The 17325-nt window shown below is 41.2% G+C and overlaps 1 protein-coding gene across 2 annotated transcripts in view; it reads right to left on the bottom strand.

Annotated features, from left to right (window-relative positions):
* Positions 1-751: 751 nt before the first annotated feature.
* Positions 752-17325, bottom strand: part of PRRX1 (paired related homeobox 1) — a 116416-nt gene continuing 99842 nt past the window's right edge. The window contains exons 3-5 of one of the 2 annotated variants that reach the window (XM_063427609.1): positions 12068-12249; positions 6997-7078; positions 1027-1110 (exon numbers count right to left, since the gene is read on the bottom strand). In XM_063427609.1, the coding sequence (XP_063283679.1) occupies positions 7027-7078; positions 12068-12249 (234 nt within the window). In that variant the 3' untranslated portion in view covers positions 1027-1110; positions 6997-7026. Of the gene's footprint in view, positions 1111-6996; positions 7079-12067; positions 12250-17325 lie in introns of both variants that reach the window. The other variant, XM_063427608.1, reaches the window with a different exon arrangement.

The raw sequence follows: 17325 nt of genomic DNA, 5'->3' as shown, positions 1-17325 counted from the left end.
TATGTTTAATTCAAATCCACAACTAAGCACTAACTTGCTTTAATGGTATTAAAAAAGGTACACACTTTGTTTCAATGTGTATTCATTCTGACATAGCTTCTTCATAGGAAGACACCATTAGATTATTTCAACATTTTTAAGATAAAGTAATTTCACACAATTTCACTCCATATTTCAGTATGTTTATAGTTTCCTCATAATATCAAAAGACAAAACATATTTTTAGGTTAATCTGCAAAGTTTTCTGGATGGATTGAAGCGGTTTAACTTACAATGATATTTCTTTAAAAATACTGGGTTACGTTACATTAAAAATATCCTAACAAACTGTTTAACAGCATTATCCTTTAAAACAGTCCTTTGTTTCAAAATGTAATACATTTCAGATATTTAATTTACAATTCTTCTCCACTGATGTTTTCCATCATTAAGGGATTAAGTAAATTTATGAAACTCAGGTATATCGACGACATACCTCCATATTTGAATTGTAAGAAAGCTGTATACAAAATTAAGACCTTATTAAGGTACTTGAGGTCAAACCTACAATTCTTCTCCACTGATGTTTTCCATCATTAAGGGATTAAGTAAATTTATGAAACTCGGATATATCGATGACATACCTCCATATTTGAATTGTAAGAAAGCTGTATACAAAATTAAGACCTTATTAAGGTACTTGAGGTCAAAACTTTTGTGCCTAAAGAAGGATAGACATGTCCATTAAAACATACGGGACACACACGGGATGTATGTGACAGAAAATCATTTTTTACTATCATAAGCAAAGCATTAAAGTAAAGTAAAACATGGTACAATCCGGTGGAATTTTCCCAACAGAAAAATAAATGTGAAAACAGTTTGTACCCTGCTTATATCCACTTTATCCCATTATAAAGTCATTTTATGTTTGTTATACGGCAGGAATCAGACGTTATATTTTTGCATTTTTCCATTGTCAGCCTCTTTTTCTAATTCACTGTGGGGACTTGGTTCCTCTGTAAACTGTATTCTTTGGCTTTCAGCCTCAGATTGGCGATGCTGTTGGCCATGTTCATGCCCTGGGAAGGATTGGAATTGGCACAAGTAGAAGAGTAAGTAGCCATGGCACTGGTTGAAAAAAAGAGAATGAAAACGTTACATCATTTAAATTGATTTCTTACTATTTTTATTTCAACCCTCATGTTTCAAAAAGATCAATTTGAATTAACGTTTCAATGGCATGTGTTAGTTTAGGTGACCATCGAATGATTTTGCAGTAAAACCATTGAGATAATCAGATTGCGTGCTGCAACTCAAGAGGTAGTATGGCTAAGTATTCAAGGGTTACTCCAACCACTATGACCACTTCTGTAATTCTTGGCATATTTAGCATCTATTGTCAGTGTGCACTATACGCTGGCAACAGATGTAATCTGCCTATAAACCTGATGGCAGAGTCTTATGTGTCTCCACCCTCCCACCTCCTGGTCCCGTTGTTTAATGTTTATTCAGCCTCTCTCCCTCCACACTCCCTCTCCCCTTTTCTCTCGCCTGCTCTCTGAGGCCGCTAAATGATCAAATCAAAGCTTCTGTATGTGACTGTCGACTGTAACAACGTCAGGAGGATGTGTGTAAAGCAGCGCCAGGTAAGAAAAACTTGTTTAAATCGACATATATTTATAAGGGTTGGCGTACCCTTTAAAGGGATACTATAGTGCCTGGAATTCAAAGCTGCCACTAGAAATAATGGAATTATTGCAGTTTTTCAAAAACGGCAATGATTTACATTGCAGGACTATGGGGGACATGGACACTGCACCCAGACCATGTCAATGAGATGAAATTGTCAGAGTGCCTATAGTGTCCCTTTAATATTAACAATAAATCAGATCTAATTTATTTATCTCCTCATTCAAACTTTTAAAACAAACTCAATGTTTATGAAGAATATAACCGTTTGTATTTCCTCAGACAATTTGTTGAATGATGTAAGTGTAGCAGAGACATAGTACCAAAGTATAAAGACTGATTCTACTTTTTATTTGAGAATAGTTACGTTTAATGCCAAAAGATTAGTCAAGTCTCTGTCCTCCTAAAAACGGTGCAAAATCCGACAAAATCCAAGAGGCAGAAAGTCATCCTATTGAGCAGGTATTAGTAGACCCTTATTGCAGGAAGTAATGACTCAACTTGTCACAGTACTGCTTGATGTTCTTCTAGCCAGCAGCCATACGAGGAACACGTAATGTCAACCCATTTCTATGGATTAGTCAGTCTCTCCTCCCTTGTCTTGACCCACCGCCAAGTGATGTTTACGGTGATTTGACTTTTTGCCATCAGTTTGATTTTGTTCAGAGAATAGGTTACAAACGCTTGTGTTATGGTTAAGTATTTAGGACATTTATGGTTAGGGATTGAAGATTTTTTTCTAGATTTTAGGATTAGGAATTGCAAGTATTTAGAATTCGGAATTTTAAATCACGGTTAGAAATATTAGGGATTTCATGGTTAAGAATGGATATTAATAACGATTTTAAGGAGTGGAGTAAAGAATTTAAAGTTAAAAAGGACACCAAAGCAATGTTATATTAAAGGGACACTATAGTCACCAGTGCAACTACATGTATTCCTAACCCTATATTGTTAACATGACCATCTAGCCCCCCCTGTGCCCTTCATGCCTCCACAAATATAGTAAAAATCTGACTGTATTCAAGCCAGAAGCTGTAAATCTGCATGCTGTTAGACTCAGAAAAACAAGCAGTCTGCTGACATGTGGTAGTCTGATCCAATAGGATTGGCTGAGACTGACAAGGAGGCAGACCAGGGGCAGAGCCAGCATGAGTCAAACACAGCCCTGGCCAATCAGCATCTCCTCATAGAGATGAATTGAATCAATGAATCTCTATGAGGAAAGTTCAGTATCTGCATGCAGAGGGAGGAGATACTGAATCACAGGATGCTGTGCACAGTGCTGCTCTGTGCTCTGCTGACAGCAGATCTGAGTGGATGGAGGTATATTATGTCCCTCTGGTTCACTCTGAGTGACTGCAACGGGAGGTGGTCCTAGCGTTCAATGTAAACACTGTATTTTCTCAGAAAATACTGTGTTTACATGAGAAAGGCTGCAGGGAGCTATAGTTCTCACCTGAACAACCTCATAAAGCTGAACTTGTTCAGGTGACTATAGTGTCCCTTTAATTAAGCAGATTTGGTGTATAGATCATGCCCCCGCAGTCTCACTGCTCAATTCTCTGCTATTTAAGAGTTAAATCACTTATTTTCGTTCATGCAGACCTAGCCACACCTCCCCTAGCTGTGACTGACACAGCCTCACTGGCAGAACTAATGTGGTCGCAGGGCTCGTCACTCCAAGGTGCCCGCCAGCATTTTGGTGCATCATTCCACCCCGGCGAACGGGTGCCCGACAGTATTTTGGTGTGGCCCCCGACCACGTGTAAAAAACGCAGGGCCGCATTAAAGGAGCCCATCGTGTGGCCCATGCTCTTGGGCCCACCCGATGGCAATGGATTTCTTGGGGAAATCCTTTGCCATCCCAGCAATATCAGAGCTGGGAGAAAGCTTCCTCATAGCCAACAGAGCGCTGCTCACAAGGAGAGGAGGGAGTCAGAGTCGGAGCTCTGACTTCCATCAGCATGAGGCTGCCACTGGACCCCGGGTAAGTCACTAAATAGTTTTTTACAGTTTGTGTCTGTCTGTCTGTATCAGTATATCTGTATGTGTGTGTGTGTATATGTATGTTTGTGTGTCTACATGTATGTGTGTCTGTATGTGTATGGGTCTTTGTGTGTATGTATTTGTATGTGTGTATGTGTGTGTGTCTATGTCTGCGTGTGTGTGGGGGGGGGGGCGACGTGTGGGGAGATGTACAGGGGGGCTCAGGGCAATTTTTGCAGCAGGGCCCCATAGTCTTTACTTACGCCTCTGCATGCTTTCATTATCAATTGGATGTTAACTTGCTTTAGAAGTTTTTATCTCCTGCTTAGTAAATTGAATTGTAATCAGACACATAAGGCTCCTGCAGGGTCTAGCAGAATTATAAGAATTATCAGAGCCAGAGATAATACATTCTAAAGTAAACAGACTGTGCAATAAAATAAATATTAGATCTCTATTTACAGGAAGTGTTTAGGAAGGCTGTATAAGTCACATGCAGGGAGGTGTGACTAGGGCTGTATAAACAAAGTGATTTAACTCTTAAATGGCAGAGGATTGAGCAGTGAGACTGCAGGGACATGTTCTATACACCAACATTGCTTCATTAAGCTAAAGTTGTTTAGGTGACTATAGTTTCCCTTTAAGCTTAGAGATGTTCACATTTTAGGATGTTAACTTCTGAATTGGCATTTTAGGGTTTGTTTATTTTTTCTAACGGCCTGCCTCACCTAATCCTAAAAATGAACCAAGAAGAAAATGATTCGATTTCTGCATTATAACTGTTTTCGTGGGGGGCGGAGCCTGGCATCCAAACGGAGCGGTTGTGCTGCACCTCAGCTCCTGCTCAAAACGGCACCAATTGGGGAATTTACCCCCAAAAAATGACACAAGAACATGCTGGAGAGGTGCCACTAAGTAGGGAACACCCGGGTGACACTTGGGTGCAAAAACGAATCGTGTAACCCATCGAGACCCTGCGTTGCCACCTGAGGCCTACCAGACATCGGGCAGTGGAGAGACGGCCGCTCACCACGCTGCAGACCTGAGTATGGACTCCCAGGGGTTCCCAACGCCTACCCCCCCCCCCCCTTTGGACCGATGGGGGTTATCTCGGTCCGGCATGGACAACCGGAGAGACAAACAGAGCCTGAAATCACAGCTCACGGGAGAGAAACTAAAGAGCTTCCAAACACATGGCCCACTTAAAATGGCGCCGACAAGCGAGACAAACCACACACAAGGGACAGTCATAGCTTTACTCCCGCAGCCTTGGGAGAACACAGCGAGAGCCACTGACTACCTTGCCGAGCGAACAGATTACTCTGCAAGGCTGGATGAGATATTCGACAACTTCTGGAGAAACCTGGCCCTGCGTCAGCGACAACAAGCAAAGCCTCGGCAGGCTGACAGCCCTCCTCACGGCACACGCAAAATGGCCGCCACGCCTAATGGCGGTCCCAAACGCCTTCCTGGGCCGAAGACCACCCGGAGCACGCCTCTGAGGCACCGACCACAACGCCGCAGGCTTGGCCGCTGCAGGCAGCGGCAGAACACCCAAGCTGATAGCGGCGCCCAAAGACGGGAAGACCCGGCCTCACTGAGACACCGAGTCAGTGGAGAGCAGGTGCAGGCCTTCACAACGACCTGGGGCTGGCTGATGGCCACCGGGCAACGGCGCCCCGCCGCCTCCCCGCGGACTCCCCTGGATGGGGGTGTTACCTTGCCAAGCAAGGGCATCGGCTAATAATGGACTCCCGACCCCAAGGACACTACACGGCTAAATCAGCAGTGATCAAACCGTGCAACCGACCTTGTAACGTACTGCAAGAACTTACCTGTACTAGCATAGCTAATTTATCTTTACTGAACCTACTCGTCTATGTTTGTTCCCATCTACTAGTAATCTGATGCATCATATAGCTAAGACACTATAGTTCAGATATGTCTTCGTGTTTCTTTCGGCATACTGTCTACCCTGTCTACTGCCTTACCTACTACCTAAACGTTTAACAATTTTAGGCCTGAGCTTAGGATGTAAGTGTCTGCTTAAATCCCCTTGCACACACTTCTTGATAGGGAACTTAAGCCTGCGTATGAAATGCTCACATATACACATGTATGTCGAGAATTAACCTGTTCGCAGTTCACTTTATTTGTTTTTGTTGCTGGATAGAAACAGCTGAACTGTCCCTGTATAAATGCATAATATAGAACCTACCTAACATGTGCTTCACACAGCTCTGTTAAATTAACATGTTACATACTAGACTAAACATCCCTGAGAAATTCCTGATCTTAAGTTTGGCGTTAATTCATAGCTCGTTTTAACCCATGCCTTACCATAATAATCACTCACCTGTTACTGCTAAGAACCAACGTTACTGAGTCATGTATATCATACTGAATGCCTATCATCTTGATCATTTAACTCTATTTTATACTCTGTTAAGCTTGTTTATATAATATAAAATGAGGCCGTTAATACCAGGAGATATTGCAATTTACCATGATGTGTACAACTTGTATAACCTCTGCATGTCTCCCTCTCTTTATTCTGTACCACCTTAACCATATGCCTCAATAAAATAAAGATTGACAAAAAAAAAATAACTGTTTTCGTTGGTAGTGCACAAACAGAGAAGTTATAAAATGATAAAATGAATGAAAAAATCCTCAGACACTCACTGTGATGTGTTCAAGGCAGTTTTTATTGGATCTGCAACGTTTCGACCTGGACCCAGGTCTTTATCATGTTTTAGTTTTTTCTTATAAAATGATATAATGACATTCTTGAAATTGAGACAAGTCAAGATGTACCCATTCTGGTAAAATATTTCATAAATATACGTATAACCCAAATAAAGAGAAATTGAGATTTGGTTTGACACAGGAATAAGGAATTAATAATATGAGCTTAACCAATGATTTGATAACACAAACCATGCAACTCAATTACAATGTTTTATTCAATGATGAGATTTCCCCTTTAAATCTTCTACACTTTAACCAATTACCAGTTGTAATTAACTGTCTACTCACTAATCAGAAATAAATCGAGATTTCCTGTTTGATTCAATGCTAGCAGACCTTGCTATTTCAGATCCTGCTCTTCAAAAAATTGCCGAGGGAAAACTACCAATCACGAAAAATTTGACCTGGCTTCCCCAAGGAGATCACGGACAACCATACTGACCTCGCAGATTAGCAGCATGGCCCCACACTATGCAAATGAAGTAGAGGGTGCATTTGTTTAGAGTGGGTCTATTTTTTTTAATTCTGTTTATAATTTATTACAATGTTACAGGTTTAAACCCACAATATGTTAAATATACTCACCACATATGAAGTAATTTGAAGAACATGTTCTCACCAGTCCTGGAAAAGGTAAGTTCTCACTTTGGGAGTTTGGCTCCACCCACTAGAAAGCAGGAGGCAAAAGAAATCTGCTGTCAGTCTTCGATATAGAAAGCCAGACCTTCCCTACATCATAGTGAGTCATTTTCATAATTTAGGTAAAATAGTAACTAATGAAAACAGTAATAACTAGCTATCTCCATGCAAATCCGGCCACCGGTATTATATCGGTCTGTAGAAATATCTTCAGATTACCCCATGTTCGCCCCTTGAACATTCAGTTTTCCCAAATCTAATGAGAAACGTTCCCAGTTCTCGCAGACTCTCTTCCTGTCCCATGTCAGATTTCCAATTTCCTTTTCATTTTTTTCCCAGCTTTTATCCCATCTCTCTTTCAAGGTATTGGAAATCTACCCTCCTCTGATTCTGCAGATTTAAGCCTCAAAATTTTGGGTCTGTTATGGAGACCATCAGCAGTGATCAAGTATGAAGAGGAAGCCAGCGTGTCTTCTGCAGACACAGCAGGAAATTCTATCTATCTAGCAAATGTATAGACTGGGAGAAAAAATTGACTTAAAAACGAGTCTCTCTCCCATCTGCCAATCAATCACTTGGCATAGAGTCTGTGAGGAAGAATCGAGTAAAGGGAGAGCAGAACAGACCTTGTTCTCTCCAAGCATAGCAACCACAGCAGGTGCCACGGTTACTGCTCGCACTGGCTAGGGAGTATAGGAATGTTGCCAATGAGTCCAGCGTATTGTGTCTTGCTTGAGTAAGTGCCCCCAGGGCAATCGAAGACAGGAGGTGAGTGAGGACGGACAGGAGGTGGGTGTTAGAAGCATAACCTCTGGCGGCACTGGATCAGAGATAAGGGGAGGTCAGTCCTTGCATTGGCTTCCTGTATCCAATAGGAGTCAATTCACCCATTGTACAGTGCTACGGAATTTTCTGGCACTATATAAAAATTCAAGGTACTAACCCCCTACCTATAAAGCACTGAACAAATCTAGCCCCTCTTCTATCTCCTCACAGATCCATAGGTATGCCCCTCCTCGGTCCCTCCGCTCTGCCCGTGACCTTTTCCTGTCTGCTGCTCGCACCCGTACGGCCAACTCACGCTTGCAGGACTTCTCACGAGCAGCTCCCTTCCTATGGAATAGCCTGACTCTCCCCTAGTCTTCAATCGTTTAAGAAGTGCCTTAAAACCCATCTCTTATATCCTCCCACAGTAACCTCTACCTCACATACCTGTCTCTTACTCTCTCCTAAAGGGCAGCACTCTACTCTCTCCTCCAGCTCTGCTTCACTCCCACCTTATTTGATTGCGAATTCCTGTCCTATTGTGTTTTATACCCCACCTCCTATAGACTGTAAGCTCATCTGAACAGGGTCCTCTTCATCATATTGTTCCTGTAAATTTTACTAATTGTCCTATTTATTGTTAAATCTCCCCCTCTGATAATAATGTAAAGCGCTATATATGTGGCAATAATAATAATATTAACATAGGCTTGTTCAGGTAAGCGACGTCTGTCTATCTAATCTTTGATTTCCACATTGATATGGTCTATATTGTTTGAAGAGACGGCTATAAACTTTAGGAATATTAAAACAAATATCGGCGTATACAAACGCCCATGTTAAATTAATCAATTTGATGGAGGAGAACAAACAGAGTACTTGTCTACTAAACAGAGAGCGTACGGAGAATTCAAATTGCTTTTCAAATTTAGCTAAACCGGAAGCAGAACCGGCTGAGAATTTCTCCAGTTTGTCCATTTTGACCTTAAATTTGGAATTCGCTTTAACGTCTCTCACATTAGTAAATAAACGCCTTAAAGGTCACGTCTCACTGACTTGGCATTGTTTTTATAAAATTCAAGAATTGCAAACGGTTCACAGTACAGAGCTTAATACGAGTTGGGTAAAAGCACTACCAGAAAATAGTAATTAGAAAATGGGCAGATAAATGCACATTATAAAAGGTAGGTTCTAATTAATAATTAGTTAATATACTGAAATATCTTATAGATTATACATTTATAAGGGCTAATGTTAATTAAAACTATATTCATTTAAATAATTGCCCCTTGCCACCCAGAGTAACGCCTCTTGCCAAAGACATCTGACTGTGTAGGAGAGTATTCTAAATGCGAGGGAATGTCTGGCTTTTATATAACCACAATGACCAGCAGATATCTGTTTTGAGCTCTTTAACTCAATTAGAGAACTTACCTTAGTCAGGGTTTACCCCGCCACCCCTCCTCCTCTGCATTAGGAAATAATCACTAAATTCACTAATTATCACTATCAATTAAAATTCACTTTGATTTTAAAACCATTCCCTTTTTAGTTAATAACCCTGTGGTCTTCTGACCAAAGATCCCAAAGCTCTGGCACACCTCAAACATCTCCTCTGGCAGAGAAGGGCATCTTTACTCGTCATTGTATTGATATTATAGTGGCACTCTCAGAATTCTTTCAATGAATTGGTTTAAGAGAAAAAATGCAAATAAATGAACATTCAATAAGTAAATTACGGCCTTGATTTAAAAATTTTACATACGCTTTGTCAATCGAATGAATATATTTGGATAACGTTTTAAAATGATTTCGTTTTTAAAATATTAAAATAACAAAATGTATCAAAAACAGCTAAATGTTTTTTTAAAAACATTAAATCCTTTTTAACGTTTACCTAAAAAGAAATAAATAATTTGATAACCTTATCCGAAAATATTTAAGTGAGGCCTTAGCTGGAGATGATGATCGGTCAGCGTTTTAACATGGAGGTTACTGTGACGGAACGCTGGTACGCCGTCACTTGGGCATCAAGGGCTCCTTTATTTGGGTGGGCTCCAGTGGGGAGCGGCCATTTAGACCGCACAGACTTAGACTTAGCCACAACATTGAGAGACAAGATGGCGCCGAACCAGAGACTGTGTGACCACGTGGGTGGGGATTGGGACTTACCCCTGTGTGACTCACGGAGCTGAGTCACCTATTGTTGACTGTTTGTTAATCCCTTTACCTAATGCATAATGTTTTCCTGTGTATGCAAAGTAGGCGTTCTGTGATGTTCTATTGGTTATTAATGGGCTTAGTGTGATTGGCTGTTTGTTTAGGCCCAGTTTGATTGGTTGCTGTTCCAAACCTATGTGTGTTTACTAAGGAGTTTACTTGTATATCTGGGTATGTCTAAAAAAAATTAGTTCCTGTTCTACCCTCAAACTGTGTGTCTGCTGTTCTTGGGGGTGAAGTGTTAGGTGACTGAGTCTTTGTGAACGGGCTGACATCTGTGGTTTGGTGGTGGGAAGAAGCTGTTCGGACGGGTGTGCTCAGTCGGGGCACAGGGGACCCGTCACAGTTACCATCTTCAAATAAATCCTAATTTTCAAACTGACTTCAAACAAGTTTGATGAGAGCATGTGATGCCAGCAGCCAATCAAAGTCCACAAGGATTAAACACTATTTAACATGGTGTCTGATGGTCCATAGACTGTAAATTATTTTTGATGACACGTAACCAGGGTAAATAAACCTAACATGCCATTTTTTATATTAATATGTGCATGACAATGCCAACTGTGTTTAAAATATTAGCTATCCATGAAATAAGAAAACACAGAATGTGACGGCAGATAAGAACCATTCGGCCCATCTAGTCTGCCCAATTTTCTAAATACTTTCATTAGTCCCTGGCCTTATCTTATAGCTAGGATAGCCTTATGCCTATCCCACGCATGCTTAAACTCCTTTACTGTGTTAGCCTCTACCACTTCAGCTGGAAGGCTATTCCATGCATCCACTACCCTCTCAGTAAAGTAATACTTCCTGATATTATTTTTAAACCTTTGTCCCTCTAATTTAAGACTATGTCCTCTTGTTGTGGTAGTTTTTCTTCTTTTAAATGTAGTCTCCTCCTTTACTGTGTTGATTCCCTTTATGTATTTAAATGTTTCTATCATATCCCCCGTGTCTCGTCTTTCCTCCAAGCTATACATGTTAAGATCCTTTAACCTTTCCTGGTAAGTTTTATCCTGCAATCCATGAACCAGTTTAGTAGCCCTTCTTTGAACTCTCTCTAAGGTATCAATATCCTTCTGAAGATACGGTCTCCAGTACTGTGTACAGTACTCCAAGTGAGGTCTCACCAGTGTTCTGTACAATGGCATGAGCATTTCATCAACCCTGTTACATATCTTAGTATCATCAGCAAAAAAGACATGCCTTACCATCAAGACCTTCTGCAATATCACTAATAAAAATATGAAAGAGAATGGGTCCAAGTACAGATCCCTGAGGTACCCCACTGGTGACAAGCCCAAGCTTTGAATATACTCCATTGACTACAACCCTCTGTTGCCTGTCACTCAGCCACTGCCTTACCCATTCAACAATATTGGAATCCAAACTCAAAGATTGCAGTTTATTGATAAGCCTTCTATGTGCAACAGTGTCAAAAGCCTTACTGAAATCTAGGTAAGCAATGTCTACTGCACCACCCTGATCTATAATTTTAGTTACCCAATCAAAAAAATCAATACGATTAGTTTGGCATGATCTCCCTGAAGTAAACCCATGTTGTCTCTGATCTTGAAATCCATGTGTTTTTAGATGTTCAACAATCCTATCCTTTAACATGGTTTCCATCACTTTCCCCACTACTGAAGTAAGGCTTACTGGCCTATAGTTGCCCGACTCCTCGCTATTACCTTTCTTGTGAATGGGCACAACATTCGCTAACTTCCAATCTTCTGGGACTACTCCTGTTATCAATGATTGGTTAAATAAATCTGTTAATGGTTTTCGTAGTACACCACTAAGCTCTTTTAATAGCTTTGGGTGTATTCCATCAGGTCCCATTGACTTATTTGTCTTTACTTTTGACAGTTGAAGTAGAACCTCTTCCTCTGCAAACTCACATGTAATTTGTTTATTTTAATATGTTAGCATAACAAAACTTAATTTGAGTGTGTGTGTGTGTGTATATATATATATACACACACTAGTAAATTGCTGTCAAATACAAAAAACATGAAGAATGCCTTACCTATATGGTGATGCTGTTCCCCAAGATAGGTACTCATTGGGCCTTGGTGCCGGACGGGGGACGATTGGCTGTTCAACTGCGGTGACATCTCCTGCGTAAGATTTAAGGAGTGAAGCATTTTTATTTGCTAACATGGCCCTTTCATTCCTTCTGAACTTTGCTCTTCTGTTCTGGAACCAAACCTGCAGGTGAGAGAATTGGAAACAGTTAGTTTATAAATGAATCAACAGGAAAATACAGTAAAAATTATTTTTGCTTGTTATCTAATATACCCAAGAGAACATCAACATTTTGAAAAGGTTTTTTTTAAAGATTTTACCTTTTTTTAAGATGCTATTATTAAAGACACATTCACAGTTGCATTTTCTCTTTCTCAGACTGTTTTATTACTAATCTAGAAACAGGACATGGGAATAAAATGTGTACCCAAACTACTATTGTATTCCCGAAGCTGATACTATTTCTATGTACCGCGGAACTTGGAAAGATATGTTAACAGCACAAAAAGTCAGATTATTTCATGTAATATTGAGTCAAACTGGTTTGAAACCGAAAAAAATCAGCAAAAACATATTTGAATGCATTATACAGATCATTAATTAAAATAACTGAAATATATATATATCTACATAGTTACAGACCCCTCCCACACCAGGAGTAAATGCTCCGATCAGATGCCTCTCACTCTGCTCTACGAGGATTCATCTCGGATTCCATATATATAACTCTTGTTCATTAGGAATTTATGGAATAAGTCGTTTATTGGAACGGAATTATAAACGGATAGAATTTTTACTGTAGCTGTTATTAGTTTGCAAACAGCTTTGCTGTTTAGTGAATCAGGCTGTGTTTTACTATTGGCCCGAGCCGCAAATTCCAGAAGGACACAGCCAACCGCACATATGGGCAACATAGATAAGGCAAGTGTGACAGAAATGGGGCCCCTTGAATTAAGTTATTCTGAACACAGATTTTGTATCTTATTTTTTTATACCATGTACATGTGTGTTGCGCTCTGTAAAAAGAGAACATGATGTGTGATTAAATCCACATCAATTAAATACAGCATCCCAACATATATTGTAAGTGAATGTGCATGTATGTACGTAGTGGGCATTGGATAGCATTCCCTTCATCCTGCATAAAACCATAACTTACACCTTTAAACAACGACAGACAACTTCTTGGAGAAAACAGGCCACAGCATTTATTAACACAACCAAATACTGTATAACTCCTTTTAACATATAACGAAATAACAATTATCATAAATTAACATAAACTATTTGCATATAGTCATACAGTAACCAAAGAAACCGTCCTTGCCAATCTAACTTCCCCAAGGCTCTCACCTCCCCCCCTCGGCATAATAAAAACATCTTCCTTTTCAGGGCTCCCCACCCACTCGGTGGGGCCCAGCCATAATGCTCCCCACTGGGCGACTTACAACCCAGTGGGGACACGTCCAACCTGGTACCTCCTCCAGGTTCACCATAAGAGACAGGGGGAGGATGAGACCCGGCCATTATCCCCCTTTTTCATCTAATCTACCAAACCATCCCTTATTTGGCAAGGACACACCCCCGCCTCGCTGTGACAACTCCCCGGGCCCAAAACAGCAAAGGGAGGGTGGGCGGGAAACTTGTTGCTGGCCCGGCTCCTAAGTGGCACTGAGGTCAGTCTAATCTGTCACCACCCACTTCCTCACATCTCACACTCCCACATGTAGCATATAGCCAATCATGCTTTATCCATCCCACACTCATACATGTGCCCCTGTCCGCTAAGCTGCGCACTCTCCCTGGGGCCAACACGAGGACATTTAGCATGAACGACCGTTCGAGTTGGAGAAGTTTAGTTTTGTCTGATTTGGTACATCCAAAAAAATAAAGAAAAGTTCAACACATCAGATTTTGTTATTAAATACATTTGGTTCATCTGAATTTTGTTAGATAATTAAATCCAGATTGACTGAATATTTTTTTTAACGGATGCTGGCAGGATGAGGGTGGGGAGTTGTTTCCTAATCTCATTCAGTGGGCTATGAGAGAGGGGGAATTGAAGTCTAAATTGGGGAGGGGATTCAGTCAGGATTGAGCGGGCTGTGTGTCCGCACCCTCTTTACCTCCAGCTGACGGGACCACGTGTCACCCTAAATTACTGGACCCCAATCCCACAGCCTAGAGCCGGAATAGACAACCTTCGGCAATCCAGATTCTGTGGACTACATTTCCCTTGATGCTTTGCCAGTGCAAGTGTACAAAAAATCCGGAGTGCTGAAGGTTGCCTACCTCTGGCCTACAGTATGGGAGGAAGAGGCTGTTTCCGTTTTTAACTCTTGCTGGCAATGGGGGAGGGGTTAGCGGGGGTACAGAATAACTGAATGCCACATTCATAATCACAAACAATGGGGTGAGTAGCTCCTGATTTTAAAAGTAAAGTAAATGGCAAGCAGCGAACTTTGGAATTAAATGATCTATTAAGGATTTACACTAAGGAATTCCATCCATTAAGCAATTCATTTTTTTATTTAGACTAATGAATCGCTCTTCCTGGGGAAATGCCCCCCTTGGGGTCCTGTTTTTTTTTCCACCTCCACGCTTTGTCTTTGTGGCTGGGATAGCGTTTGCAGAAGTTGTAGTTTGGTGTTTATAGTGGTCGAGAGATACATTTCTACTATTTGTTATATTTGATTTTTAACAGCCATTCATCACCCCAGAGATGTCCCTGTCCATGTGTCAGGGGGTCGTATCCCATAGAGGGAGCTATTGGGGGTAGAGACCAGCCCGGACAGCTAAAATCCTGGTAAATTCTGTCTTATGACTCGTGCCGTTCCCAGGAACAGGAAAACAAAATAGTCTTTCAGTGAGAATGTATTACCAATCAATCACATCCTACCCTGCCCTATCCCACTAAAACAGTCCCATAACTCCTATCACTCGTTTCAGTCCTATCCTACTAATCCTATCACTCCTATCCTACTAATCCGATCAGTCCTATCACATACCCTGCACGTCCGGGGCAAATTAGAGCATTGGAAGCGATCATGATCGTTTCCACCCGCTCTAAGGGTATTTCAGCGATGCCTCAATGTCAAGGAATCCTGCAATAGCCCCCCTCCCTGCCAGGCTGCTGGGTGATCACTTCCCCGGAGCGATCACTTCCGGGTTGCTCCACGTGGCGTCCGGCAGTAAGGCAGAGCATCTGAAGCCATCAGGCAGGCTTCCGATGCTATGCCGGAGCTGAGTGCCTTGAGAGTTCGAGGCTCTCAGTGAAGATTAAAATAATTAAAAATATATATAATTAACCCCTTCCCTCCCTCCCACCGTTTCCCTCCGTCCCACCATTCTCATGTACTTACCCGATCGAAGCAGTTTCCCCGCCCGTGACCGGTGTTCTGCTCCACTGGGGGAACTGTCTGACAGCCCAGACAATTACCCCCTCTGAAATAAAGTACCCCACGAGCCATGTGATCCGAGAGATTAGAGGTTATAGCAATTCTTCCTCATTGGCCAAGGAGACCTTGGTTCCCACTAATTCATAGCATGAAACTAGAAGATCCATTAGAACCAGCAATCCAAAGGAATCTCTTGTCACAGAGTCCAGTTCTCCATGATGATCCTGCCAAATTTAATTTGAAGGCTTGGAGATTGAAAAGAATGTCCTTAAATGAATGTCAGAGAGGGTAGTAAGAAAACACATCCAAAGTGTACTATAGGATTTGGAGAACATGTGTGGATTGGACAGTTTCCCTGGGTAAAGATTCAGTTTCAATAAACCTTCCTAACTTGTTAGAATTTTTACAAAAGGGACTAGACAAAGGATTGAGTCTTAGCTTCCAGGAGGTTCAGTTATCTGCCTTCTCAGTTATATTGTGATGGGATTCCAGCATGGTCAAAATTTAGTAGGCCGAAATCTCCACATGGCATATGCTAATTAGTATCTGGTGACAAACAGTTGGATGAGTCATCAGTATGCTGAGCATGTGTGGAAGTGGATAGTAAAATCCTTTGTCTTCAACAAGCCATGTGGTCTGCCCATATAAGGTGATCCTGAACATCCTGTGTGCTGATTGGTATGAGGAATATAGGAGGGGTTATACTGTATGGGAGGGGATATGCTGTTAACAAAAGTCCTATGCACCATGCTTTTGGTCTCTCAGATATTTTTGGAACAGGAGTTCATCTGAGACCCGATCGGTACGTGAATAAAGGCCTCTTGCTTCCTGAAGACCTGTGTCCATATCTCTATGTGTGGCTTCTGCGGTTTGTTCCTGTTATTCCTCCGGTAACAATATCTAATGTCCAATGGACTCTTGACCCTACAATCAAGCGATTTATAAAGGGAACCATGAGAATCAGATCAATAATTAAAAATGTCATTCCAGCATGTGATCTACCAGCAGTGCTATACAGTTTTATCATCCCTATGGGACTTCAGGTCGAAACATGTATTTCTTATTGCAATCACATCTGCTAGAAGGGCTTCTGGACTTGAATAGCCATTCAATCAAATCTTGTAAGATATGGCAGCTCTGAAAAAGGTTCGGGAATTTACTCCTAAAGTCCTCTCAAAATTCCATCTGAATCAAGAAATGATACAGTATTACCTTCTTTCTATAAGAATCCTTCATCTAAAGAAGAATCCTGTTTGCACACCTTGGATGTGGTCAGACCGCTACAAGTATATCTTGACCAAACTAAGGAATTTAGAAAAACAACCAGGCTTTTTGTTGTGTCATTTGGTTACCATAAAGGAACGGCTGCCTCTATCTATACAATTCACAGATGGATTACTTCTGCAATTTAGAAGGCCTACAAGGTGGCCGGGAGGAAGGTACCAGAGGGAATCAAGGCTCACTCTACCAGGACTGTCTCAGCATCTTGGACTTCTTTGGCAGATACTTTAATGGAGGAAATTTGCACCTTTAGATGTTACCAGCTCATCTATTTCCTCTTTTGGGAGGACATTACCCTTTAGATGTTACCAGCTCATCTATTTCCTCTTTTGGGAGGACATTACCCTTTAGATGTTACCAGCTCATCTATTTCCTCATTTGGGAGGAAAGTTCTTGATTCTGGCATAATGTTTAGATTAAAATTAGTTTTGCATTGATTAGATGCATTTGGTCCATTTATGTTTTATTCCTCCCCGTCGGTAAACTTTGGAAATCCCATCGGTGATACTGACATGGATAACAGCCAGTAAAAGAGAAATATCGTAAGTATGACGTTCTGTCGTTTCTCTTTGAGAGGTGT

This window comes from Pelobates fuscus, chromosome 7, assembly GCF_036172605.1.
Source record: "Pelobates fuscus isolate aPelFus1 chromosome 7, aPelFus1.pri, whole genome shotgun sequence".
Lineage (NCBI taxonomy): Eukaryota > Metazoa > Chordata > Amphibia > Anura > Pelobatidae > Pelobates > Pelobates fuscus.
The sequence above is the reverse complement of the archived record's forward strand: the minus strand, read 5'-3'. Positions and strand labels throughout refer to the sequence as shown.